Source organism: Dasypus novemcinctus, chromosome 1 (genome assembly GCF_030445035.2).
Source record: "Dasypus novemcinctus isolate mDasNov1 chromosome 1, mDasNov1.1.hap2, whole genome shotgun sequence".
Lineage (NCBI taxonomy): Eukaryota > Metazoa > Chordata > Mammalia > Cingulata > Dasypodidae > Dasypus > Dasypus novemcinctus.
In genome coordinates, this window is record NC_080673.1 from 123694775 (window position 1) to 123722282 (window position 27508).

The 27508-nt window shown below is 34.8% G+C and overlaps 1 protein-coding gene across 2 annotated transcripts in view; it reads right to left on the minus strand.

The window, feature by feature from the left end:
• Positions 1 to 27508, minus strand: part of CFAP299 (cilia and flagella associated protein 299) — a 785488-nt gene that overhangs the window by 97630 nt on the left and 660350 nt on the right. The window contains exons 4-5 of one of the 2 annotated variants that reach the window (XM_071218212.1): positions 18993 to 19135; positions 12089 to 12414 (exon numbers count right to left, since the gene is read on the minus strand). In XM_071218212.1, the coding sequence (XP_071074313.1) occupies positions 12291 to 12414; positions 18993 to 19135 (267 nt within the window). In that variant the 3' untranslated portion in view covers positions 12089 to 12290. Of the gene's footprint in view, positions 1 to 12088; positions 12415 to 18992; positions 19136 to 27508 lie in introns of those variants that run through there. The other variant, XM_058296521.2, reaches the window with a different exon arrangement.

The window sequence follows — 27508 nt, forward strand, 5'->3', positions numbered from 1 at the left end:
TTTTACATATATTAACTCACATAATCCTTAGTATAGCCTTCTTAGGTAGGTATCAATATCCCCATTCTATAGATAAGGATTCCAGATTAAAGAGTGTGAATGGCTTGCCCAAGATCACAAAGTAAGTAAGGGGCAGAAGTAGTTTTTAACACAATTTGTCTCCAAAGTCCTTGTTCTTTGACTACTAGAATATCTTTGATCTCTTTACCTAGATTCATCTTTTCCCTACCCTTCACACTGGACGCTAGGAAGCACTTCTGATCTTTTAGGAATGAGACTAAATTTCTTCCTCCTCAGGGAGTGTGTCCACATCATCTTGTCTAGAGTAGCTCCTGCTGTTCCTCAGTTTTAGCCTTCTGCTTATTTCCTTGAAATCACTTACAAAAAGTTGTAAATCATTCCATTTAATTATTGTTGTCAGATACCACAGATGGTTTTGCTCAGTACCCATTCTACTATTTTCTGGTGTGCATTCCTGTACTGCAGAGGTGGGAGAGTGAAGATCTACTATTTTTCTAAGGCAATGTAGTTTCCACCAATCAGAAGAGCTCACATGAGAATTTGTTTTGGAACTAAATGGTAGAGACACAGGACATAAGGAACAATTTTGTTCACATAGATTATGGCAGAAACAGCACAATTCTAGAGCTGTCAGGTGTGGCTGAAGATTCCTGATCCTGCAGTTCTTTATTGTTGCAGATGCAATACATTTCTGGAGCTGTCAACAGTGGTGGAAGCTTCCTGATAAGGTTGTTTCCTGATTACGGAGAGGATATGGTTCCTCTGTCAGTTCCATTCTGCGAGGTGGCATCTTCATCTTGATTCTGTTTCTTCCATTCTTCCAGTGGTTTTATGAACTTTTCATAGCCCTATTAAATTCCTTTGTGCTTAAACCAGCTATAATAGATTCTGCTTTTGGCAAATAGGAACCTTGGCCAGTTCTTGTGATGTGAAAATTGACATCTGATCATTTTGTCTCTATCTTATCTATAGAATGTGAGATCTCTAATAGAAGTTGCTTTTTGTGAATTCCCAACGTGAGGCTCAGCTTCCATCATAATAGGTGCTCAAACATAATAATAGAATTTCATGACATACAGTTTTAGAAAGATTTACTCTCTCCTGCATTGACAAAATTGCTCTGAAATATTCCCTAAAGAACTCACTGCCGGTTTATCTGTTCTTTTTCTATTTCTTATCTTCCTTTTCAGGTTTGTTCTAGAATAAGATATATCCAGGGGTTTGAGATTGATGCACAGGTACTAACTATTCACTGATTCTAATATTATATTTGCCATGCTTTCTTATTCTTCTGCTCATATTTGGAATATTCTGCACTCCTCTTGTCTATTAGGTAGACTTCTACTCAGTTTTCAAAGATGAACTGAATTGTTGTCTTACAGCAGCTTTTTCTATACCTTTCCCAAATGGTTAATCATACCTTAATTCGTGTTCCTGTAAAACTGCTGCTTTTTTACGATAGCATTTCTAGAATAGTAGATTATTTTAATACTGAATGATTGTGTTCTAATTACTAGGTAAAATAAAATATATGGATGAAGGAAAATTAATTGATATAAGACTTGTAAAAATGTGCTATAAACTCACAAACATAAGTTCTTTATTATTATGCACAGAAGTAATGGAAAATTATTGCCCAATTTCACTTATTTCTCTTTCCAGGTAAGAGGACTTCCAGTGTATTCCATTTCTCTTCTTTTTGCGAACTTACTTAGTTTACACATAATCTGACTTTTGTTAAGCCCTGGAGAGAAGAGCCAGGTAGGCCTAAGAAGGGGCACGTTAATTTGTATGGCTGATCTGAAGAGTAGAAGGCTCCTTCAGAGCAGTTGCTCAGAAAACAGAGGAAGAATTTACACAAATAAACATAAATGAATCATTTTCACCTCTTTTTTCTTTTATATAGATTATACAGATTTTGAAAATCATATTGTATAGTAAGTATACAAAAGCAACTATTCGTCTGGCCAAGATTTTTGGAAAAATTTTTGTATTATTTGATACATTAAGTGACACATTTTAAAAATACATACTTTTATTATTTCCTACATTTTCAGTTCTCTTCTTTAGTTACTTTACTGAACACATGTAAGAGAACAGGTATTATTTCCTATTTTGAAGACTTTATTAGGAATATCTAGCATTTGAAGTATTGAAAACTCCATCTCTCCACTGATTTTTATTTTATTTTTTGTTAATAAACTGAAATTCACATAAAATAATACTAAAATTAAGGAGTTAATATTTATGATATTAGCTATACGCCCGATGTGGAAGCATGCTTTTCCAAATTAAACATTTACTGAATTGGCAGGAAAAGTCTTTGATCCTTACTCATCCAAAAAAGTTTTATTTGAATGGATTCTAATTTCTTATTCCTTTACACTTTTCACCATCTTTCTGTTGCTTTGTTTACCCAATAGTATTTTTTTCTTACTGCTGCCTTTCACAGTTCTTCACAACTGCTTCCCGGATGAGCTAAATAGTTCATTTTCATCTCTAGACAAGTTTAAACTATGGGCTAATCCTATTTGGCTTTCACAGAAACAATGTGTAAACTCTCTTTGGGACAGTTTTCATCGCTAATTTATTTATTTATTTATTTTGAGGAGGCATTCTAGGAGACTGGAAAAGAGAAAAACACCAACCATCATTATTTTGCTCTGCATCCTTCAAATCATATATATTCACTGAAAACTAGCAGCAACAAGGCATAGATTTGTAAAGAGCATAAAGGTATATATTTGGAAAGCAAAGAAAACTGATTTTTCTAGCCACATGAGAAAATTTCTAATTTTTTTTTATATACTAAAGGACTTATTAGCCAACTTCTACAGAATATTTCACCCAAGTGCCTTTGAAGTGGTTTAAATCAATGTGAATTGAAGAACCAAAGCAATAATTCTTGTTTAACTGATCCAATTTCATGTATTAACAAGGAAAATATACATGATTTCCTAATTTAGAAATATTTCAATAAACTTCAAGTAGTATTTTCTTTCTTTCTTGTTTGAATGAATTGTAATCCTTTCCTCCTCCTTTTCTCCTCCCCTCCTCTCCTTCCCTCTCCCCTCCTCTCTTCTCCCCTTCTCTTCCTTCTCCCTTCCTCTCTCCTCCCCCTCCTTTCTTTCCTATCCTCCCTTCTCTTTTCCTTTATTTCCTTACTTTCCTTTATAGTTATGTCCATTTTATTGACAGTGACCCACCATCAAAGAACTTTAACACCAGTGCAGTCTACAATGTAAACTGTAAAAGTTTAAACTGTAAACATGGCAAAGTTTAACATTGCAGAATTCCACTTGGATGGATGATAGTGGATGAAGATTATGGGAATTTATAAGGTAAATCAGCATCCCCAATGACTTACCTTTTCATGTTTGAACTTGTTTATTGCTTTCTTTATTTGAAGGTGAGAGAGAGAAAAGAGAATTTGAATTCTGGTTTATGACTAAACTAGCTGAACTACTTAAGAAAGTGTCCTTACTCCATTCTATTAAATTTTGGCTCAGAGTTGTATATACATGTTTCCAGATTATAAGGTGTGTTTATGATAAAAATTACAAAATTTGGGGCCTATCAGTATCATACTTTTTCTGATAATAAAAAACCAAACAGATAATGTGAAAAAGAAATAAAAATCAAACAAACATTAATAGAAAGTAAAAAATGCTGAGGGTTAAAGAGTAAAAATGTTGGGATGGGAATTTTTAGATCCATGTTACCAAGTTTACTGTCTTTCTGTTGTGCCTTTACAAATGTATGGCTGATAGACATAAATGACTCAAAATACTAATATGTTTAACCAATCTTTACTATCTTTGTGTTTGTGCAAGACTGAATATTTATCTCCTACTGCTGTTGCTGAAGCTAAATAATATGTAATTCTGCTTTTCTCTCCTGAATTTGAATGTTCAGGAGAATCACAGTTAGATTTGATTATTTCAGTTGAGTGTGTTTAGGACTAGTTGTGAAATTTTTGGATCTGCTCCTAGAAATATACAAGGGTAAGGCATAATTGAACTATAGTTTTGTTTTATTCTTTTCAAGTTTGTCCATAATCATTGTGTTGAGCAGTAGGTTGTAGCATAAGAGATTATACTTAAATATTATAACTTCAACTGCCAAATTGCTTATGAAATTAAATTCATTGCACTTATACTAATTTATGAAATTGAATGAAATGATGTGCAGTTTGTTCAAACAATGTATGAGTTCATTTTTTAATATTACAAAATATTTGTTGCATTAAATAATTTTAACATTTAATTTAACATTTGACTTTACATTAAAGAACAAACACCAATTGAAACCTCAAATTGGTCTTCAATAATTTTTTGTAATGATAACAATATGTGGGTTATTTTATATTTTACTTACCCCTACTTTTAGGAGCAAAAACACTGGTCATCTTAAAAGAGTAAAATAATTCAGTTCAATTTTGTGATTTGTTGATCTGTGTCTATGGACAAACTTGAAAAGAATAAAACAAATTCAAAAAAATAAATATAAATAAATAAAAATCATTCCCATACTAAAACTAGATTAAAACTTGGGGACATTCTATATTAAAACTTGAAGGAATCTCAGATATACATATCAAATACTACAAACTTGGTTATTTATGGAAAAAATAAAAACACAATTATACTAAAATTTCAATCATTCTCTAACTTTTTCTTCTTTTGTGGTGAGATAGAATTTAATCTGGAAAGAACTTTTAAAAAGGTTCTAATGTGTTCTGGCAGTCTGAAGCACATTAAAAATTATTCTACCCACAAAACAAATTTTGTGAATGAATGAAAAATATCCAGACTTAAAATGTAATATGTAAATATAAAGAGAATAATCCTTTGATAGAATTGCTGTAGTATTAATAGCCATGACAGCTTCAAAGTCATTGTGCCAGATACACAGGATTACTACAAATAAATATCAACTGTAAGTAAAAATAATATATGACTTTTCTCTTTTATGTGAATAGTCATTCACAAGGCTAAATGTGTTTTCTTCTTTAAAAGCTAAACATTTTAACTAAGAACCTAAAGTTCTGAAATCTTCCCTTAGCTATACACCAGGTATGTAGACACAAATAAGATACATTTTAGAGAGAACATATATCCCTACATTTCCAAAAAAAGCATTTCCACGGGAAGGGAGAACAGCTGATTTGAAGGGTGTTAGCCTGACATTTGACAGGGGGCAGGTCCACTATATGTAAAAGTCAGTTCAGAACCACTTGTCATTCTACCTGTCCTTTGTGCTTTTCATTCAGAAGGTAACTGGCTAATGAAAGAAGAATGCAGGCCGACAGGCAGTTAAGGAAGCGTCCTTATAGTCATCACTGCATTGTCTGGATTTGATGGGAATTTAAGATGCATCCTATGGACTGGTCATTCTTAAAGTGTAGTTCCTGGACCAAAGGTATACACATTATTTGGGGACTTGTTAGAAATGCAAATTATCTTTCCCCATCCCAAACTGACTGAATTAAAATCCCTATCATTGGGATCCAGAAATATGGTCTTAGCCAGTCCAATACTTGCTAAAGTTTGAGACCACAGATCCAGACCAAGTTTTTTTCTGTCTCCAATTTGTGTTGACACTGTTTAAGTTGGCTTAAACTTGGCTTAATAAGAGAATTTCTAATTGTTTCCTTTGTCCAGTTGTCCACTAGTTTGTATAAGTTATCTGTGAGCATCCTGTTTTTTTGCGTTATGCTCCACTCATAGTGGATCTGTAGCAAGTAAGTCATTGTTTCCATGTGTCAAGGACTTGGGACAGCTGGAAAATATGCTTTTGAAAGGTCTTGGTCTACATGGTTATGTAAGTGGCAGAGTAACCTGTGATGATTGGGTTTTTCTCTAATCAACTGAAGGTGTTCATAAAGCTCCTGCAACTCCTTATTCTGCTGGGTTTGCAGATTTACCACCACCTGAATATATTTTCCTCATAATCTTTGAAGCTCCTCCTTTAAGTCTTCATCCTCTATTTCTGACTTATCACCACTACTCGTCGGGGAAGAAGGTCAATAGAAAAGTGAGCTCTGTGTCTAACACAGGGTTGTACTTCATGGAGTGGTAAGCGCTGGACACTCTCTGGACCACTCTTGGCCACTGACTTTCCATCACCAGCAAGAGGGGCTGAAATTCACTATCAGAGGTAGGTTGTTTCCCAACAGTTTGGTATGTCTCTCTCTCTCTTTATGTAACATCTAAGATCCGGACTGCATGCTACTACATCCTGTGGCTGAAGTTTCTTCCAATTCCTCTTCTGGAGTCATCAAAGATACATCAGCCTCACAGCTATGCTGAATGATAAGAAGTTGCCACCTTTTTAGGGAATTCCTTTGTCTTCTTTAAAGGTCTTGGGAAGAGCTCATGACTACTGAGAAGAAAATGAAGTCTGTAGATTATGTGTGGCAGGTCCCTTCCTACCAACTGAGACTTTGTTGTTAGATTACAACTTCTTCACTAGAATGGCTTGGCATCTGATTGGAAGCTGGTGTGTGTTCAATGCCAAAAGATGTTATTTTACTGACTGCTGCAGAGGAACTGTAATCACCTTTATCTGACCCCACCGAAGCAATCCACTTATCGCTTTATATCTACGCGAAGCCCTAGTATCAGTGGGATCAGAAGCCACTGATGATCTCATATCTCCTGTTTCCACTCCTGTCTCCAGATGACTAGCTCCACTACAGCAGCAGGATAGGCTAATGGATCCCCTCTAAGTGAAGCATCTAGGGACAGCTCATACAAATACAATTCACTGCATACAGAAGTTATCACATTCTGGTCCCTTTTGAACTCTGAATTTTTAGCAGGCTGACTCTCAGTCGCATTGGACAGAATGTTAGAGCTTGCAGAACAACTTTTATCAGAAAACTCAAACTTGAAATTATTGGACTGCCATTGAGGTAGCAGATAATTTGGTGCTAGTAGCCTTAGACTTTCCCTGGTTTTATCTTTGCTCTCTCAGTGGTCTTCCCTAAATTTGGTTAACATCATGGTTGTTTAAAAAACTAATTCATATCACATCAGCCCTCTGCTCAAAACTCTCCAGTGGCTTCCCATTTCATTCAGAATAAAACTGAAGTCCTCACAAAGGCCTGTAAGGTCCTGCTTACATGATCTGGCCCATTACTTCTCTGATCCCATCACTTAACATCTCTCCTTTATGATTCCTCTGTAGCCACTGTGCTCTCCTTGCCATTCCTCACACAAACTGTTTCCAGGCCTCTGCCTTGTATTCTTTGCTAGAAATCTTGCCCCTGGTATCTCCATGATTCATTTTCTTCAGATCTCTGTACAAATGCCAGCTTACCAGTGAGGCCTCCCATAGCCACCTTATTAAAATGGTAACTCAAAATCTCTTTCCCTGATTTATTTTTCTTCATAGCACTTACGTCCTCTGACATTTTATATATATATAAAGAAGCTGAATAATACACCCACATATAGCTGCACACATTATAAACATACACATTTAGGCTTGCACAAATACAAACACAAATATATACATACCCACACACATAGAAGGGTAGATCGATATATTTGTTGTTTCTTTTCTGTCTCTCCTGAGTTGAATATAAGCTCCAAGGGAAAAATTTCCTCTCTGTTGATAAAAGTTGTCTTTTCAGTTCCCAAAACTAGAAGATACTCAATAAATATCTATTAAATAAACCTTTATTAGTCTTTTTATGTTCGTTCTTTTCCAGTTATCTCTGAGGAAAGAGCAAATACATGTGCTTGCACCCCAAACGTCCAATGCTATGGTTGTTCCTGTGTTTGAAGAACTCATGTTAAACTTGATATTGTCATACTATTAAGTGATGTAAAAGAAAGACTTGGACAAAATGTAATGGAATAGCATTGGTGAACTCAGTCCAGGGAATAAAAGACCTTTGAAACAGGAGATCGCAGTTGAATTGTGTCCTTAAGGATGTGGAGACAAACTCTTCTGGTGGAATGTCATGAATTAGAATGCTGTATCTAGGAGGCAGTGAGCAGTCTCTGTGATTGAAGTATAGGATATGAGAAGAGGTGGGTAGACATGTGAAAGAGAACTGGAAAAGTTGATGGGGGTTTTTCATTTAATATTGGAAAGCTTTGTTGTCTTGAATTTAAGATTTTGTTTTCTGTTTCTTTTTTTTCATCTTTAGGTGTTTAGCATTCATTGTTACTAGATGTTAATCCAAACTCCTAAGTTTAAGGTGATTATTCTAACATGGGCAGTAGAATTTCTGGGACAAATGGAAAACACTTAGGGTGAAAAGATAGTAATAAATCTCTCTGCTAAGCTCAATTTCAGAATGCCTTTAGAATTTCCCAGTAGAAAGTATCATTGATGGGTTTGGATTTACTCCACATGGTTTTATTCCCCACTTTTTTGTATGTGTTAATGCAGTCATAGTGAAGGGGAAATTTCATAACTGATATGAAATTATAGTCATTAATTAGGAAAACTGAGCTAGATTTTGCTTATCACCTGGGTACTAGTAATGTTTTAAAAATAAAATGAAGTAAAGCAAAAGAAGCATACTTAAATCACACGTACAAATAATAGATAAATATGCAGCATGCTGGAATGTTGAAAGAATCTGGACTAGGAGTTAGGAAAAGTGGCATCTAGTCCCACATCTGATACATCTTCCCTTTTGTCTAATGATCCTCTATTCATTTGTGGAATTTAGACTCAAGCATCCCTAAATTTCTGATCATCACTAGATTTCTAGTGTTTGCCAATTACAATTGTTTGGGTTTGAACAAAATCTACATACAATATGTTAACCTATATGTAATGCCAAATATAGGAACTGATACTGCCTCCTTTCTCAGAGAGCAAGATGTATTTCCTGAGGTATCATGCTAACTTACTTTTTAGATTCCATCCTGGCCATAGTTATGGTATCTGAACGAAGGTGATCAAGGCACATCTCAATTTCTTACAATAACTCAATGGGATGGCTACTATAATAGCTGAGTCAGGGAAGTTGTAGAAAAGTAGAGACATGTATTTGATGTCTTCAGATTTCTCTCTACCACATACTGCAAAATTAATTTTCCATAGAAACAGTGGGTTTGGAGTTTTCTAAGATAAGATCAGCTATGTCTCTAATGAGATAGTTTCTCAAGGAAAATTATTCTACATTCCAAACAATAAACAAATGTAATTTTGGTGTACTGTTCATTTGTTCACTGGAAATTTTTCATAATTCCTGGTAGCTCTACTCTATAACTTTATGTCTGTTTGAATGTTGTTATAGAAATACCTTTCTTATATACCTTTCTTATAGTTGAAAAAATTAAGTGAAAATCCTGGGTAGCAATGTTAATTTGCCACTAATATCCTTTTTTATTTAAAAAATCAGATTGTAAATAAGAAATAGCCAAACAAGTTATATAAGGCAATAAATATTAGTTCATGCTAGTTTAGCTACTATAAAAGTTTTGCCAAAATAGGGGGAAATATGCCAGTTTAGAGAAGATATCTAGCAATTTCTCCTCAAGTAAGGGGTCAAACTGGGTATCACTATTAGCAGGACAGCTTGACAGTAGGTGCCTCCTAAACTGATGCAATTTGATATGACTCACCAATGGAGAATTCTTGCTAAAAAAATAATTACACTCAATACAGTCAAGCTTTTGGAGTTCTCTCCCAGTTTAAAGGAAAAAACAGAGATAAGAGAAACAAGTCAAATGATACCCAAGAAAGCAATCAGACAAATACAGAATGTGGGACAATCTAAAAGACAACTGGCCTTATCTCTTTAAAATATCAGTGTCATGACCAAGGGGAAAAAAAGTTTTTTTTTTGAAAGGGGTGGTGGTGCTGTTTTAGATTTAAAAAGAGTCAAGAAATGTAAGAAATACAATTTATAAACATTGACTGGATCATGGTTCACAAAAATAGCCATGAAACACAGGTTTGGAATAATTAGGAAAATCTGAATATGAGCTGGAATTAGGTGATATTAGGAAATAATGATATACATATTATACATGATAATAGTATTGAGGTTATGTAGAAGAATGTCCTTGTTCTTAGATGATGCATGGTAAAGGATTTAGAGGTGAAATATGAAATCTGCAAACTACTTTCAAGTGGCACATGCACATATACACAGAAACACACCAATATACATATATATATGTATATTGAAGCACAGTTGTAAAAACATGAACAAGTGTTTAATATAGGTTGTATGTTGACATTAATTGTACTGTTTTTCAAGCTTTTCTAGAACTTAAAAGATATTCAAAATAAAAAATTGGAAAAAATCTTGCATAAAGAGTAATTCTGTCTTAAATGCAGTCATTGTTGTCAATAAGCTAGTTTGTCTCAGAATTTTAATTATTCACTTAAGGTTTACCCAGAGACATAATCTGCAAGGAAGCACATTCTAGATAATTAAAGAGACTGCCAAACAATTGCTCTGGGATTCTGATTTATTTTTGAAAGCAATGAGCTGAACTAGATGAACTAGATGAAATTCTACCATCAAATGATGTAGACAGATGTTTTGGCAAAGATCTGGTAGGACTCATCAGTCCAGTTGAGATTTCTAGACAGGCAGAAGGAGATTCATTTGCATATGGTAACTCTGTTCTCCATCCTTGACTTTTCTATGAGAGACAGTACTTTAATGTTTAGTATGGAATAAAGAGAAGCTAAAATGGGTTAAATATTGGAAAAATAATTTTATTTATAAAGGAATTCTAAATAGATATTGCAAAAATTATGTGAACCACAGTTTGGAGGAAATGAATGAATTCTAAAAGTATCCTGGGACATAATTGAGGTTCAACAAGTTAGGCCAAGTTTTACTTAAACCCTTTTAGGCTGAAGCCACAATTAAAGACCACTTTTAGCTCTATCCAGAGTTCTTCCACACACAAAGCTGTGGGACACTATAATTCCTACTCACAGTGACTGAAAATAAAGGCGTGGTTAAGTACAAAGGGCTGGCTTCTGCCAAGTGCAGTGAGAAGAGGAAGTGGCAAGGGTGGATACAGGATGGTCAAAATTCCCTAGTCTCAACTGTGGACAGCAGGATTGCTTAAGGCTCTGAAAAACAATCCCAAATTGGGAACTGTCTAGAGAGAAACAAATCTGCAAAAGAAATATATGACCTGACAATTACCAGAATATGGATTTGAATTCAAAGGGGGAAATGATATATTTTCATGACAAAGGTCTAAGTAGAATAATGTGAAACTTTGACGTGGTCCAGTTTTGTTAACCACAGAGGTTTGTGGAAACCTGAGAGAGACCAAGAACTGAAATTCAACCCATTCATAGTGGTGGGGCAAAGAAGACCAGGATTGAACTAACAGCAAATGTGACTTCTAAAATCTAAGAGGGTAATTTAGCCCGGAAGTCACAACTCAAATCCCCTAGAAGGCTCAGACACGGCAGTACAAAAGACTCATGGAGAATGGTACATATGCCTGTTTTGTGCGAGTGTTCAAGTCTGTCTTAATGTTCTGAGAATATACCCCATCTCAAGGAGCAGCTGCCACTTAATTCTAAATGGTGGTTGGCATGAGGGAATGTATAATCAGTATGGGTAGAACTTATAACTTTTTAAGAGAATCTGGAAATACAGGTATTTTATGTGGAATTTCAGGTTTGTAAAACATTGGCTCAGTTTTTTAATACACTATACAGGTTAAATAAAACATGTCTCCTGCCAGACCTGGCCCAAACTACTAATTTGTTATCTCTGGTCTATGGCTTCTTCAATCATACTTAGCTAAGGTCATTATTGGTCCTAAAGATCAGGTTGGAGTGAACCTCCTGGCTGGGGCTCTTGACCAGAGCAGTGCTGTCCAATGGAAATACAATGTAAGGCAGAAATGTAAGCCACATATGTAATTTTGAATTTCCCAGTAGCCACTTAAAAAAAAATAAAAACTCAAATAGGTGAAAAGTCATTTTAATATTGTATTTCATTTAATCCAACATATGATTTTATCATGTAATTAACATGAATTTTTAATAAGATATTTTACATTGTTTTTCTATATCTTCAGATTAAACTGTAAATTTTACATTTGCAGCACCTCCTAATTTGGACTAGCCATGTTTTAGTGTTCAATAGTCATATGTGACTAGTGGCTTATGGATTAGACAGCACAGGTCTAGAGCATGCTTCTCAAACTAAAATAAGCATGTGAATATTTGGGGAACATGTTAAAATGAAGATTTTAACTCAGTGGTTGAGCTTGAGCTTGAGATACTTCACTTCTGACAGGTCGCAGGTGGTGTCAGTGCTGCTGGTCCATTGAGCCCACTTTGAGTAACAGGGGGTTTGGGGTTGTGGCAAGTCTTCTTAGATCAGCATCTTTTTTCATCCCAAGTGTATCTTTCTTTTTCAAGTTCAGAAAATATCTGTTGAAAATACTAAATTAATATTCTAATGGTTCATCACCATATTTGAATTTGGTGCAACAATAATAACTCTAAAAAAAGGCAATATTTTATACGCTATTTACGGAAGCACCATGGTCATTTGCTCATACATTTTTTTATACTTTAGAACTAGAATGCTTTCATAAGACTGCAGTGAAATACAGGATAAAACTATAATTTTAACTTCAGGAACTTTAAGCATTTTTAATAAAAGATAATTGAATTGTGAAGGACCTTTGACAGCAATACCTCTCAGAACTCAAATGGTGCAGTCTCTGGTTAAGTATATGAGTATTTAGTGGAATATCCAAAAAGAAACACAAAGAGAATTTTTTCATTTCCTCCTGACCATCCTGTCAGGAGGATTGCTTGAGCTCCACAGGCAGGTCTTAGATCTTTATTCAACAAATACTTAAACTTGGAAGCGTTAGCAACTAAATGTGCAGACTGTAATTCAAGAATTTTGCAGGAGTCCTGAGGATTTAAAAGCTTTAACCCAGAATAATGGTAGGGAAATGAACACTGAATTAGGAGCCAGAATGCCTTAAACTTGTTCTTGCTCCAGTACTGTTTAGCTTGTAACTATTGGAGAGCAGTTTATTTTCTCCTCTCAGATAATAAGGAAACTGCTTGTCATACCTGTATCATGGTGTTGTTATGGGGAACTGTGAAGGCACTTGTAACTGTAAAATGCTATTTGCTTATGTTCATTATCCATAGGCATGCTGAGCAGGACGTATTGTATCTTAAAGACATGATCAAGATGGAATCTGAACTAACAAAGAGCATCAGTTTCTCAGGACCCTTTTTGCTGTTGCATTTCACAATAATTGCAGTTCTCTGTTGACATTTGTATTTTCTGCAGTAAAAATTTAAGACAATGTTCTAATCATAGAAATTTCTTTTCTTACTCAGAATAAAATAACATGCCAAAATGTAATTAAATAAAAAGGGACTTTATGAAATCTTTATTAAGTCTTTGTTGTAATATGGAACTACATATAACAAAGGGATTATCCCCCTAGTGACAACAGTTTAAGTCATTTATTTTTGCATGCAATTTTTGAATTTTGATACTGATACATGGTCTCTGTATTAAATTCATGCTGTAAAATTACACAATGGGATCATTAGAATAGAACCAATTTTGTTTAAAAGGTCAGAAATTATCTAGCACATTTGGGGAGGAACCACTAAAATACATAAAACACTTTGAGAAAATTATAAAATATTATTAAGGAGTATTAAAGAAGGCATGAATAAATGGAATATAATGTGTTTTTAGATAGGAAGACTCAATTTCTGAAAGAAGTCAATTAACTGTACATTGATAATAACTTTAAAGCAATTCTAACCAAAACCAGAGCTTCTTTTTTGGTGGAATGTCACATGTTCCCTCTAAAATTTATGTAGAAGAATAAAGAGTAAGCATAATCAAGAAGCTCCACAGGTAGACCTTAGATCTTTATTCAACAAACATCTAAACTTGGAAATGTTAGAAAGTAAGAAGAAAAGCAATAAAACAGAAGAGTAAGCCCAGAAACACCCCAACACATATATGAGACTTGACTTATGACATAAATGGTGTTGAAGGTAGGGGAGAAATGCATGTAGGGGAAGGGTTTCAGTAAATGTTGCTAAGACAAATGATTAGTAATATGGAAAAAAAATGGAAACAAAAAGTGGACCCTTACCTAATCACCATATGCAGCATTAATTCCAGGTGGATTAAAGCCATTTAAAAAAGCAAAATTACAATGCTTTCTAAGAATGTATCTTAATTACCTCAGAAAGGTAGGGGTATCTTAAATAAAACACGAACAGTGTAAACAATAGAGGGAAAGGTTAATGAAATGCATTAAAATTAGAACTTCTGACCATCAACGGTCAAAATAAAGTAAGGGAAAAGAGAATCATGCACCAAAGGTGATATTTTCCATATATGTAACAGGCAAAGGAGTAATGAATGTGCAAAATAAATTTAAGAATTCCTAAAATCTACAAGGAAAAGACAATTAACTCAATGGCAAAAGTCTTAATATGTCCTTCTCAGAAAGAAAATCTGTACAGTCATTAAAAGATACACAATTGGATTTGTAGTTTTGGCAGAGAGAAGTCGGGTGTATGCGGTATTGAAGGCCAGGATGCAAGAAACTGAGAAGGAAGATTTATTGCAATTGGCCAGACTTGGCGGACTCCTGCCCTAATAAAAACCGAGCCCCGAATAGGATTTTTGGGTTTCTTTTATAGAGAGGATGTAGGAGTGGGGAGTCAAAAGGTGCTTATAGGCAAAAGGACTTTTCTGTTAGTTTCTTCAAGTGTTTTATCTGAGTATCAGATAGGTTATAATCTCCAAGTAAGCTTGAATTAACACATATCCCCCACATTCCAGGTAAGCTTGAATTAACACATATCCCCCATATTCCAAGTAAGCTTGAATTAACACATATCCCCCACATTCCAGGTAAGTTTGAATTAGCACATATCCCCCATATTCCAGGTAAGCTTGAATTAACACATATCCCCCACATTCCAGGTAAGCTTGAATTAACACATACCTCCACATTCCAGGTAAGCTTGAATTAACACGTACCCCCCAAATTCCAGGTAAGCTTGAATTAACACATTTTTTTTTGCATCCTCCCTGAATATCCAAAGCCTATAGAGTTTATACCTCTCAATTGGCTTTCCAGGAAACTAGGCATATTTGGAGATAGAATAAGTTTGAATTTATGCACAGGTCATATTATAATCATGGAAATGAAAAGTAGAACCACAACAAGAGATCATTTAGAATTTACCAGAGTCAAAAAAAATTAAAAGTTTGAAAAATATCAAGCACTGGTGAGGTGAAGTTCACAAGATCTTCACACACTCCTAGTGGGTGTATAAATAGTTATAACGACTTTGAAAAACAATTTTGTGTTATCTGGTATACTCCTTTGCTCTTTTGGCTTTGCATTTTTTTCTAAACTATGAAAAATAATCAAATATTTGCTCTGCCTTTCTGCATGAATTGTATTTCAGGGTAACCAAATAAATGATGAAGAAGAGTTATCCTCTGTGAGTGAATTCTAGCTGAAAAATGCAGAATGAATGATAAAATTTGAAAAATCACCATTTTGTGATTTTTAGTAAAAATATTTCAAACTCACTAATGAATGCTAAAACCATTGGGTGAAGCTTGAAGGGAAAATTTATGATGGAGTGATCAGACTGATATCACCTGATCAGTGACCTGAACCTACTAAGATATCTAACAATATATAAAATTGGGGCAATACAAAGTACAAAGACCCATATAATTAAAAATTCTTATCTAAAAAAATTGAAACTATTCATTCAGGCAGTTTACAAGAAATAGGAAAGTAAATGTGAGGAGTAACAAACAAAATCATGAGAGTGATCAGTCAAATTTAGAATGTGAATTTCTTAGAACAAATGTTCTAGATTTGTTGTGGAAGCAGAGAGATTTAATGATCGCATATTGAAGGCCAGGACTCAGGAATATTCTCGAGAAGGAAAAAATCTATTATGACTGGCCAAGCCTGGGAAATCCTGTCCAAAAAGCCGAGCCCCGAGTATGGGCTCTAGGTTATTTTTATATAAGAGACATACATGGTGGGGGCCAGGAGAGGTTTAGTCATTTATTTGAATATTAGCTAAGCTTGAATTAGCATATCGCCCACATTCTGTCTGGATGTTACTTTGAATACACATTCAGTCTACATCCTATCTGATTACTTAAAGCATATAGGGCCTATATTATATAGAATTAGATAATTTTGAATTCATGTAAAGGCTATATTAGTTTCTCCAACAAATCAATAGCATACAAAATAAAGAGCAAGAGGGGGAGTGTTATAAAACAAAAACAAAAAACAAAAAACAAATCTTATTTGAATTTTGATGTGAACAAACTAACTGCAAAGAGATAACTTTGAGAAAACTAATGAAATATGAGTAGTGATTAGGTATTAAATGATTTTTAGGAATTATTTTATTAGGTATGATAATGTTAAGATTTTTCAAAAAGTTGTAAGTTAAAGATGCATACTGAGTGTTTATAGGTGAAATGGCATGGTTTGTATGTGTGTTAGTGTACACTAAGTTGTTAAGGTAATAGAATCTAGTGTTTGTAAATTAGTTATACCAGTGGTGATGAAGAGGAAGGGGTCTAGGATACACACGGATTTTGCCTTGGGCTGCCAGGGTATTGCCATTTGTCAAAATAGGATACACAGTGGGATTTGGGGGTTAAAATGAGTCTAATTTTGAACATACGTTTCAGCTGCTAATGGGAAATTTAGAAGATTCCCTCTAGTGAGCAGTAGAATAAAGAAAGAGAATTAAAGAAGCAAGGTTTGTGCTGGAGCCATAGCTGTGAAAACAACTCCACTACAGAAGAGTTATCAAATTACTCAGGAGAATATATAGTAACAAAAGAAGTTCAAGGATGAGCTCTAGTGAATACAAATGCATATGGGATAAACAAGAAAGGAAGCATTCTGAAAACAAAAGGTTAAAGTGTTTGCACAATTTTGAGAAGGTTGGATTAATCAACATGATGATTAATCAACATTAATCAAATCATGTAGAGAATTTCAGCAGTAAGAGAACTGAAAAGAATCCTTGGGATTTTGAAATTGGCAGACATTAGTGATTTTAGCAGGAGTAGTTTCATTTGAATAATGGGGGCAGAGGACTAATTGCAGTCTACTAACGTCTACAGGAGGAGTGAGAATGGGAGACATTTGTCATCATTAAATTGAGAAACTTAGCGGGAAGTTGAAAGAGAGGGCAACACTTGGTGTAGAGAGAGGATTTCTTTTCTTAATATAGAAATGGCTTTAGCATGTTTAGAGGCAAGAGAAAAGAGTCATAGAAAGGTGAGTGATAGTTTGACAACCTACAAAAAACTAAGGGACAAAAGATGAAGTGTGGCTTCAGTGGAAAGGAGAATAGAAAACATAAAAAGCAAGTTTAGATACATCAACTCCAGATAGGACAAAGAGTTATTGTTGCTTTACATCTGAAAAAGCATAATGAGAGTAAATGCAGATATGGAGGAGTATTTCACACAGTAGGAAATAAGTTTTATTTTACAAGAAGAAAACTATTTCCAGAGGTAGAGAATTCAGCCACCTAGGGTCAGACCTATTCTGATTTCACTAGAAAAGCTACAGTCACTTAGAAGGTAAATATTCTCTCTTGGTACTTGTGGAAACCTGAGATGCTATGTTGGGGTAATGTGTCCAAATTTGCAGCAAATTGACCCTGTAAGAGGAGGGATGAGAGACAAGATGGGATAGTAGTATTCCAAAAATCAGGAATAGACCTGTTTTGAATTTTGCTGCAAGATTCGAATTGTGAATGAAAATAATCAGAATAGCATTCAAGGAAGTAGATTTTGGTTGACAGAGAAACAGATCAGTTATTATTTTCCATGTTCAGCCCCATTGTTCTCCATGAAATACGAGGCAAATTATGTATTGAGAGGGGTCAGCAGTTGGGACAAAGGGATTTAAGAGGGTGGCAAAACTTTAGAATATCATCTGGTAGGGAGAGAGATGGTTGATGTTTGAGTTGAGGAAAAGCACATAAAATGGTGCTTGAAGGGAACAAAAGTTCTAGCTGAGGTTGGAGACCACATATTACGTTATAGTCCTTCTTGATTTTTAAAAAATTTCCTGTAGCAATGCTCAGGAGTCTGGATCAATCTACTTTTAAAGGTTAGTAAGGCAGACACAACCTAAGAAGCTGTTATTGAAAGGGATAAGGTAAATGGTATGGCATGTCCCTAGGTTGAATAGGACAAGGGGTGATTCCATTAAAATGGTACTGGATTAGGAAGTCTTTTGATGATAGCAAAGATGATGGATAGAGGATGGCAGAGACCCAAAAGTAGGATAATGTTGTTACCAGTGTCAAACAATGATCAAGATATAGCAGTGAATATTTAAAGCAGAATGGTGTGTCTATGTTTAGGAAAGGGTAAAAGGACCAGTCTCTGAATTGACTAACAGTGTAGAGTAGATCCTATGTGTTTGAACAAGAGTTCCAGAGGAAAGGGTAGGAGATCAATGTAAAAAGAATATTGGTAGAAAAGAATCTCCATCTAGCATGATGAGAAGTAAGTAAGGGTGAGCTGGCTAGAGAGCATCTTGGCAAATAGTCAAAGAAAAGTAGAAGAAAAACTGAGACTGTTTTAGTCAGAGATCTAAGCAGGTAAGTCCTAAGTGGTGCAAAAGCCTTACAAAGTTAGCAATCTATAGACTTTATTTTTCATGTAAAAGGATTGTTACTGAAAAGTTACTTGTTATCTTGACTCTGAAGAGTTCTCTCCCTCAGGCTGTTAAAGGAAAAAATGCTTCTATGCTCATTCTCCATTTTAAAATTCATTAGTATTTTAATTCACAACAAGTCATCACATTCCTACTATACTTATATTAGCATTCTGTGCATAATGTAGAACATAAAATAAAAATCCTTCTTCCTTGCCTCTGAAGGAGCTTCTTCTCTTACTGAAGGTATGAGAAATTGAAAGTAAAATTTACCTCAGATCTGTGGGTCTTGGAAGAAGTCTTTTTTTCCCGCTAAAGTAGACTTCAAAATCTTCAATCTTCAGCCTATGGGCATAGTCAATGTATCCTGACACCTCCTGCCCATGAGCATTTCTGTCACGAATAAAGATCAAAGACTAGAACACAGAAGATTAGAGAATGGAGAGAGTAAATAAACAAAAGTCACTTGAGTAAATTGAGTACAATAGTAAGAGCTATAGATAGTTACTAAGTATTACATGCGCCAAGCCCTACTCCAAGAGCTTTACAGTTCCAAATAGTACCGTGATGTGGATTTTATTTTTCTCCTGAAAGCTGAAGAAATTTATAAAAATTTAACTGAGTGTGTACATAATGTACACTTTCAGTATGTAAATACAACAGTATCAATAGATACAATTTACAGAGTACTACCTAAGGGCAGACATTATTTTAAGTGCTTCTCATATGTTAACTTGTTTACTCTTCTCCCAATCCTATTGTTTTTATAAAGAAACTGAGTATGCCAGGTTGAGTTATGTAACCCAAAAAAAAAAACATGTTCTTAATCTTAATCCCATTCCTGTGGGTGTGACCTTTTGAAGATGTTATTCTTAGTTAAAATGTGACCAACTGATTCAGGATGGATCTTATTCCTATTACTGAGGCTCTTGTAAAGAGAAAGCCAGAAGTCAGCTGGAACCCAGAAGAGAAAGGAGAGGGCATTGCCATGTGACAGGAAATCCAAGGAATGCTAAATATGGTCAGACCACCAGAATGCTACCGGCTCTGGGAGAAAACAAGGCTTCTAGCCTCTTAAACCATGAGATAAATTTGCATTTTGTAAGCTAACCCACTGTATGGTATTTGTGATAGCAGCCTAGCAAAACTAAGACACTGAGGAATAGAGAAATTGAGTAACTCAATATCTTACAGATAATAAGTAGCAAAACCAGATATAAACTCAGGCTCATGTGTCTGTTCTCCTAATTGCTACATTCGTTTTCCATTTGAACTTCTAAATAGTTTTTGTTAGACAGAACTCAGTAAGGTCCCTTTATCTCATTATGAATAGCATCAAAAAATACCTTTACAAAATGAACTTCATAGGTCATATTTTAAAAACATATTTCTCATTCCTATTAATTCCTTCACAAATGTCACTGAGTACCTACTTTGTGGTAGGCACTGTTGTCAGTGCCAAAGATACTGGGATAAGCAGCATGTCAAGGCCCTCACTTCTCAGAACTTATATTCTGGTGAGGGGAGACAGACAATAAATAAGAAAAAGAAAAGAAAATACTTCCAATGAGTGATATTATAAAGCAAATATCAAGGATGATTGGTTAGATGAAGAATTGATGGTGATGAAGTTTCCTTCTGATGGAGTAATTGGAAAGTACCTTGAGCAGGTGACAGAGCGAGTAAGATCTGGAATAAGAGCCTCAGGCAAAGAGTACAGTTTGAACAAAGCCCTAAAGTGAAAACAAGGTAATGCAAATGGCAGAATTGTAGCCTTTTCCCCTCAAAGCCAACACACACTGATCTTAAATTGTAGGTAAAGAAAAAAGTAACAGAAAATACTACAGCTGGAAAATATCTTAAAAAATTTATTTCTGAATCTAGATTAAAGTGAACGATTTCATGGCATAGTTCTATATATGGAAGGGCCTATAAACAAGACTTTCTTTTCCCTATCAGCAATTACTTACTTGTTACTTGTTGAGTTTTTTGGGGCAGTCAGTTATATGAAGTACTAATGTGGGTGACCACAGGAAGCAGAGCTTCCAAAATCTAGAACATTGAAAGGAAACTTTCCCCCACTCTCCCTAAGAAAACATGTTGCTAAAAATATCCCATTTGAAAAATGGAAGGACAGGGAAACAATTTACTATTAGTTATCGCACTGATAAATTTCATTTTCCTGCCTACTCTGCTGCACACTGAGTGCTGAGAATACTGTGCTGAGAAGGAGTCTGAGACATTTCCTTGGTTCAGAGGAGGAAGCGTTGTGATGGATTAGTGACATTTACAAATAGGCAATAGGGACTAGCATCCATTGTTATTCTTGTGCTGATAATATTACAGTTTTCAATATCTCAGGCTTTATCATCTCCCCAGTATTAACCAAAGTAAATGAATATTGATTTCTCTATCCCTTTAGCCACTTATCTTTTAGTTTTTGCAGCACAAACTCAAAGCAATTCCAAGAGACGTCCTAAGATTCTTTTCTTTTTTTTTAAGATATAAGAAGAAATAATTTTTATGGAGATAAAATTCACATAGCATAAAACATAAAACTCACCATTTTAACTATTTTAAAGTGTATAACTCAGTGGCTTCCAGCACATTCTCAATGTTGTACAATCATCACTACTATCTAATTACAGAGCTTTTTCATCTGAGATTCTTACACTACTAAACCCATACTTAGCACAGTTGTCCCTGCTTTAACAAGACCTTGAGGTATAACTATCAACAGGTTTATGTAGTCCTAAAGGTGATAGACATCTCTTCACAGTCAAGGTAGCTCCAGATGTTATGCAAGTTATACTGGGACAGAGAGAGAGAAAAGGTCCTCTACTTTTAAAATCGAACTCTATTAACAGAAAAAGTAAAACTCTTCTCTCTCTTTCTCTTTTTTAAAAATGAGAGATGGGCCAGCCTTCTTTGGGCATCCCAGATATTGTGACTGAACTTCCTGCTGAAAACTTATGAAAAATGTTGAATAAATCTGAAAATCAACTTGTAAAATGCATCTATGTTTTGGCAATAAAAACTAAGTCAAAGCAGGAAACCAAATAGGAAAGCAGAGCCCTAAAGTCAGCTGTACCCTAAGGCATTTGTCCAACCCAGTGAATCTGAGTAAAGATTTCATGATCTTGTGGGATTGAAGGGACAAGAAACAAAACAGCCTTTCAGGTAAAGAGGCTAACAGGACTAATTGCCTCAACATTAAGCAGAAAAGTCAAAAGAAAGTGAAATAATATCCTCAATGTGTCAAGAGAAAATAAAAATCACCCTAGAATTATATACTGAGGGAATAAGGGAATATATCTTTCTAGTGAGCAAGTGTATAGCTTTCTAGTGAGCAAAATACAGTTATTTAAGGACCACAGAAAAAGAAAAAGAAAAAGAGAGACTGTCCAACAGTAGCCTCTTGCTCAAAGAAATTCTGATTATACTACAGGCAGGAAGATAATTCCAGTTGGAAAGTCCATTTTTTTTTTTCAAAATTCTTAAAAAGCTTTTATTTGGAAAGAGATTTCTGCTTGAAATAACCCTTTCATATAAACTGTTTTGTACAACATCGGATTGCAAAAGTACAGTCTTATAGTGTAGCAATCTGGGAATTGATACATTAAATTGTTGGGAGTGAGAACACCAATGACACTATTTCAAGTGGATAAATGTACAAGCTGTGTATATATAGTTTGGAAAAAATGATTCACAATATTTTGTTTGCAGTAATATCTAAAGACAATACCTGGGAAGGTTTTTGACAAACTGACTGGTTTACGTGATAAATGATTTTACTGAGAATCCTAAATTAAGTAATGTTGACTATGGTGGGGATCTAACTTGCACTGGAGAGAATTCCAGAAAGAAATGACAAGCTGATGATTTTTAATTCTCAGATTATTTTGTAATCAAAACACATCCATTTTATAAGAATGAATGAATGAAATATCTTTTCCTGAAAATTGTAGTTCTGAACTAGTAATGACTCACATAAGAGCCTGAACCTGTGTGATAATAAATGACAATTGAAAATGAATTCACAGTTTTCCCAAAGAATGTGAAATTAATACAAATACATAACCATTTACTAATATTTTAAAAAATGACCATTAACTCAGAAATCACTAATTCCAAAATGCCACTCTGGTTTGCCATTTGTAGTGAAGGCACAGAAATAAGTTCTCAGAAAGAGAACTGTATGCCTACATAAAAATCTAAAAGTATGTCCTAATATCTGGGTTTAATAGTAGATTAAGATATGTAGGAAATGTAGGAAAACACTTACATTGTTTTTTATGATCTATAAGTGTGGACTATTATTGTAGGAAGTGCTGAGAAAAATTTCCAGAAAATATACTTAATTACGAAAATAATTTTTAAAGGGCAACCTGATGTCACTGGAAGAATGATAGAAATTATTGAGACCATCGATATTTAAAGAATCAGGGATTGTGTTGTTGAATGCAACCTCATTTAACTTACGATTTGGAATGTGCAGGAGAAAGGCACATATTGGGGATGGAATGTGGATGATTGGAAAGTCCAAGATTCAAGAAATAACAATGATCAAAGAAAGTGGTAAATGCATGGACAAATAGATACAAATTTTGACTCTATATAGCAATAATATCTTTAAGAATAAAGAGAGAATAATAAATCTAAAATTATTGAAATAAACATGTATGTTTGGAGAGTGAGCAGAATTAGTGTTGGAATGTTCTTTGATATTTCAGATTGATGGCAATTATATGATTTATTTTAGAATTTGGTAAGTTTGGATCACCACTAAAGAATAGGAAATAGGATATATGAATTTTAAGTTATCAGAAGAAAAGTTGAAATAGGAAATAAAGTAATAAATCAGTGAAATAGAAGGCAAGAAAGTAGAAAAATAGAAGAGATAGTATAGATAAAATACCCAAAAGTAATGGTAGCCATAAATTAAAACATGTAAGGAATTCCAATAAATGTAAATGAATCAATTATTTATATTAAAAGATAAAATTTGTAAGAATAGATTAAGAAACATATAAAACATAAGAACACTAAAAGATTGAAAGTTAAATGATCACAAAATATATATGAGACAAGTTAGTAAAAAGACTAAAAGGAAGTTAGTATTGGTATACTAATATTAAACAAAATGAAATTTAAGGTAAAAAGAATTACTAGAGATGGAGGGTACCACATAATGATGAAAGATTGCACTCATAGAAGGGTATTCTAAACCTGAATGTACCTTTAATAACAATAGCTTGAAAATATTTACAGCAAAAATTGATCAAATTATGGGGATAAATAGACAAATCACCAGTATCATGGTAAATTATATCTCTCATTAACTAGTAGATCAAGCAGAGTGTAAATAAATAAGTGTTTTAGAATTAATATAGATTTTTAAGAATTGAAAACACAAGTTTAAATACCTAGCTTTTACCTTGGGCAAGTATCTTAAATTCTTTACAATGTCTTTGTGAGTAAAATGACTTATCAACTATAATTTCACTATTTTACATTATTATATATACCCTCCTATTTCAGTTAAGGACCCTGTTCATGGAAACCTGATTAAATTTATTTCAAACCTCATTTCCTGTCCTGAGAGAGTTAAGTGTTTGCTGTGTGAGTGATTTTTGTGAGTCTTGTGGTTTTCTGATGCAATAGAACATCAAAGGAGAACAAACTGTGTGTAATATGGATCCCTCCGGTTTTCACCTATATGATCTTGAGCAGATTACTCAAACTCTTACTATGTTTTGCTGGGGAAATCACAGACACATTCACTGGCCATCCCCCAGCCCTTACTACCCACCTGGGGTATGTTTCAATAAGTTTTCATTTTGCTGCCTGGGAGAGAAGTTAGGTCTAATGGAATGGCCATACATTGAATCCCAAACCAGCTGCTTATCAAAGCAGGAACTCAGCACAAAAATTGCCTGATACTTTGCTCAGTGGTAGGGCCACATCTCCCCTGGATATAAATACCCACTCTCAGTCAGTACAGCCATCTCTTCTCTCCGACTCAAAGGAGGACGTGAAAAGCTGCCATACACCAACAATGATCTGAGCAGTTGGCCTCCCCAGGAGACTGGCCACAGTGGAATCTCTTCCCCTGCTCTTTTGGAGCCTTTTTTCTGTGTAAGTAATAAAGCAGTTAATTGCTGAAAGTTTTTATTGTGCCTGGACCTGTGTCCAACAACATTCAGCAACATACAATATAGCAAATTGTTCCACACCTCTTATATTCCTAAATCCTACTCCCTCAAGTAGGCTACTGCAAAACCTAGCCAGTTTCTACAAAACAAAACAAACATGACACCAACACCAAACACCAACTTGCATTTAGTTAGTTTAGTTAATTTGAGATGAAGTTGGGATGAGAGGATCACAAGATGAGATACTGCTGCAACACACCAGCCTGCAGTGGTCCTGCGACCTCTCTCTTCTTCTAGTCCCTCCCTCATCTCTATAGAGCAACCAAAAAATGTCTTCCTTTGTCTTATGTGGAACTACTCGGTTCATATTTAGATGCTTTAAGAGTGCTTAACTTCTGCCCTAAGCAACAATTTGTAAGCACTATACAAAGATTTTCTTTCTCAGTGGGAATTCTGGTGAGTAATCATTATATCTGAATTGAATTCCTTAGAAACACATAGTCAGGTCCTTATTCCCAGGGCTATAAATTTGACCTTATTTGGGAATAGGGTCTTTGAAGATATTAGTTAAGATGAGGCTAAACTAGATCAGTGTGGGTCCTAATCCAATATGACTGATGTCCTTATAAAGAGAGGAGAGGAGACACAGGCACAGAGAGGAGACTATCATGTGAAGATAGGAAGCAAGAATGAATGCCCTTTGGAGATGGAGGCAGACAGACATCTATAAACCAAGGAACACAGAGGGTGGCCAGCAAATTCCAGGAGCTAGAAAAGGCAAGGAGGGATTCTCCACTATAGGCTTCAGATAGAGAATGGCCTTGCTGACAACTTGATTTTTCACTTCCAGCCTCCAGAACTGTGAATCAATAAATTTATCTTGTTGAACCATCCAGTTTGTGGTACTTTGTTGTGACAGTCCTGGCAGACTAAGACAACAGCTATAGTAGCTTTCATTTTCAACAGGAACAAAGTGGTCAATTAAAATTTCTGCATTTTAGACCAAGGGAAGACAATTACATGGAAATGTTTTCATACAAATCTGTACAGGACAAAAGAAAAATGGTCTTGCTCATGTGTTTCCAAGTATGACTATATGCAACTAAAAGTATATTTAAAGAGACTTTTTATTGAAAGAAAAATTGTTTTCTAAATGAAATATCTTTCTAATGAAAAAACAGTCATGAAATCTTTCAAAAATTATTGCTGTGTGGTAATTGGTGACAAATTGTAAGGAAATTACAATTCACCGTTTAAACTATAGCAATAAATCATTATAAAAGCACAGTTACCACCTTGTGGGGTTATAGTAGAAAAAAATAATGGAATAGAAGAGGCAAGAGGTAGTTGTAAAGAACTTGAGGACTAGTTGAAATTTTGCTGACTCCTGTTTATTTTTTATTCTGTAGCAAACCAGGAATTAGAATGAAATAAAAAAATACTCTGGGTTAATTAATGTATTCATTTATAAAATGCATAATTTCTTCCAAAATGCACTCGTTATTCCTTGTATTAATAATACTTGCCATCATTTGTTTAAGAAGTCACTAGGTTCTGAGCAAAATATTAGAAGATTTATATTAATTATCTTATCTGATTCTCCCCCAAATTTTCTAATGGTTAAATACCATTATTATTCTGATTTTACATATGTGGGAACTAAAATATTGAGGGTTTGAGTAGCTTCCCCAAGGACCTGCAGCTGAGAATAGAGGCACCTACACTGGGACTCAATTGGCTTCCCAGGAAGTTCATGCTCTCTATCACTGTACAGTGGTTAGATAGACCTGGTTCAAATACTGGCTCTGCCACCTACTTAATGTGTGACACTTGAAAGTTAATTGTACTTTTTAATATTCAGTTTCTTATTTTGTTAAATTGACACAATATCCCTTGCCTTCCAGCCTTGCTGTATGACTTAAACAAAATTATCTTTTTTGGGAAGCAGGTGTGGCTCAAGCAATTGGGCTCCAGTCTACCACATAGGAGGTCCAGGGCTCAATACTCAGGGCCTCCTGGTGAAGGCAATCTGGCCTGCATGGCAAGCTGGCCCATGCAGAGTGCTGGCCCATGCAGAGTGCCACCCCGCGCAGAAGTGCTAGCCAATGCAGAGAGCTGATGCAACAAGATGACACAACAAAAAAGAGACACAGAAGAGAGACAATAAGAGACTTAGCAGACCAGGGAGCTGAGGTGGCGTAAGAGAATGATCGCCTCTCTCCTACTCTGGAAGGTCGCAGGATTGGTTCCCGGAGTCACCTAATGAGAATAGAAGCAGACACAGAAGAATACACAACAAATGGACACAGAGAGAGGACAATGGAGGGAGGGAGTAGAAATAAAAAAATAAATCTTTAAAAAAAAAGGTTTTCTTTGCTAAGCATTTAACAGTATCTGGTCATGGTAAACAATCAATAAATACTATCTATTCCTTTTAGACTTTACTATTACTATTGCTATTTTTTGTTTCTTTTGTTTTTTATTTCCGTCTCGTTTTTATTAGAGAAGTTGTGAGTTTACAAAACAATCATGCATACCATACAGGATTCCCTTTCATTGGCCCCATCTCCAACAACTTACATTGTTGTTATACATTTGTTACAAATAATGAAAGAACATCATCATAATATTACT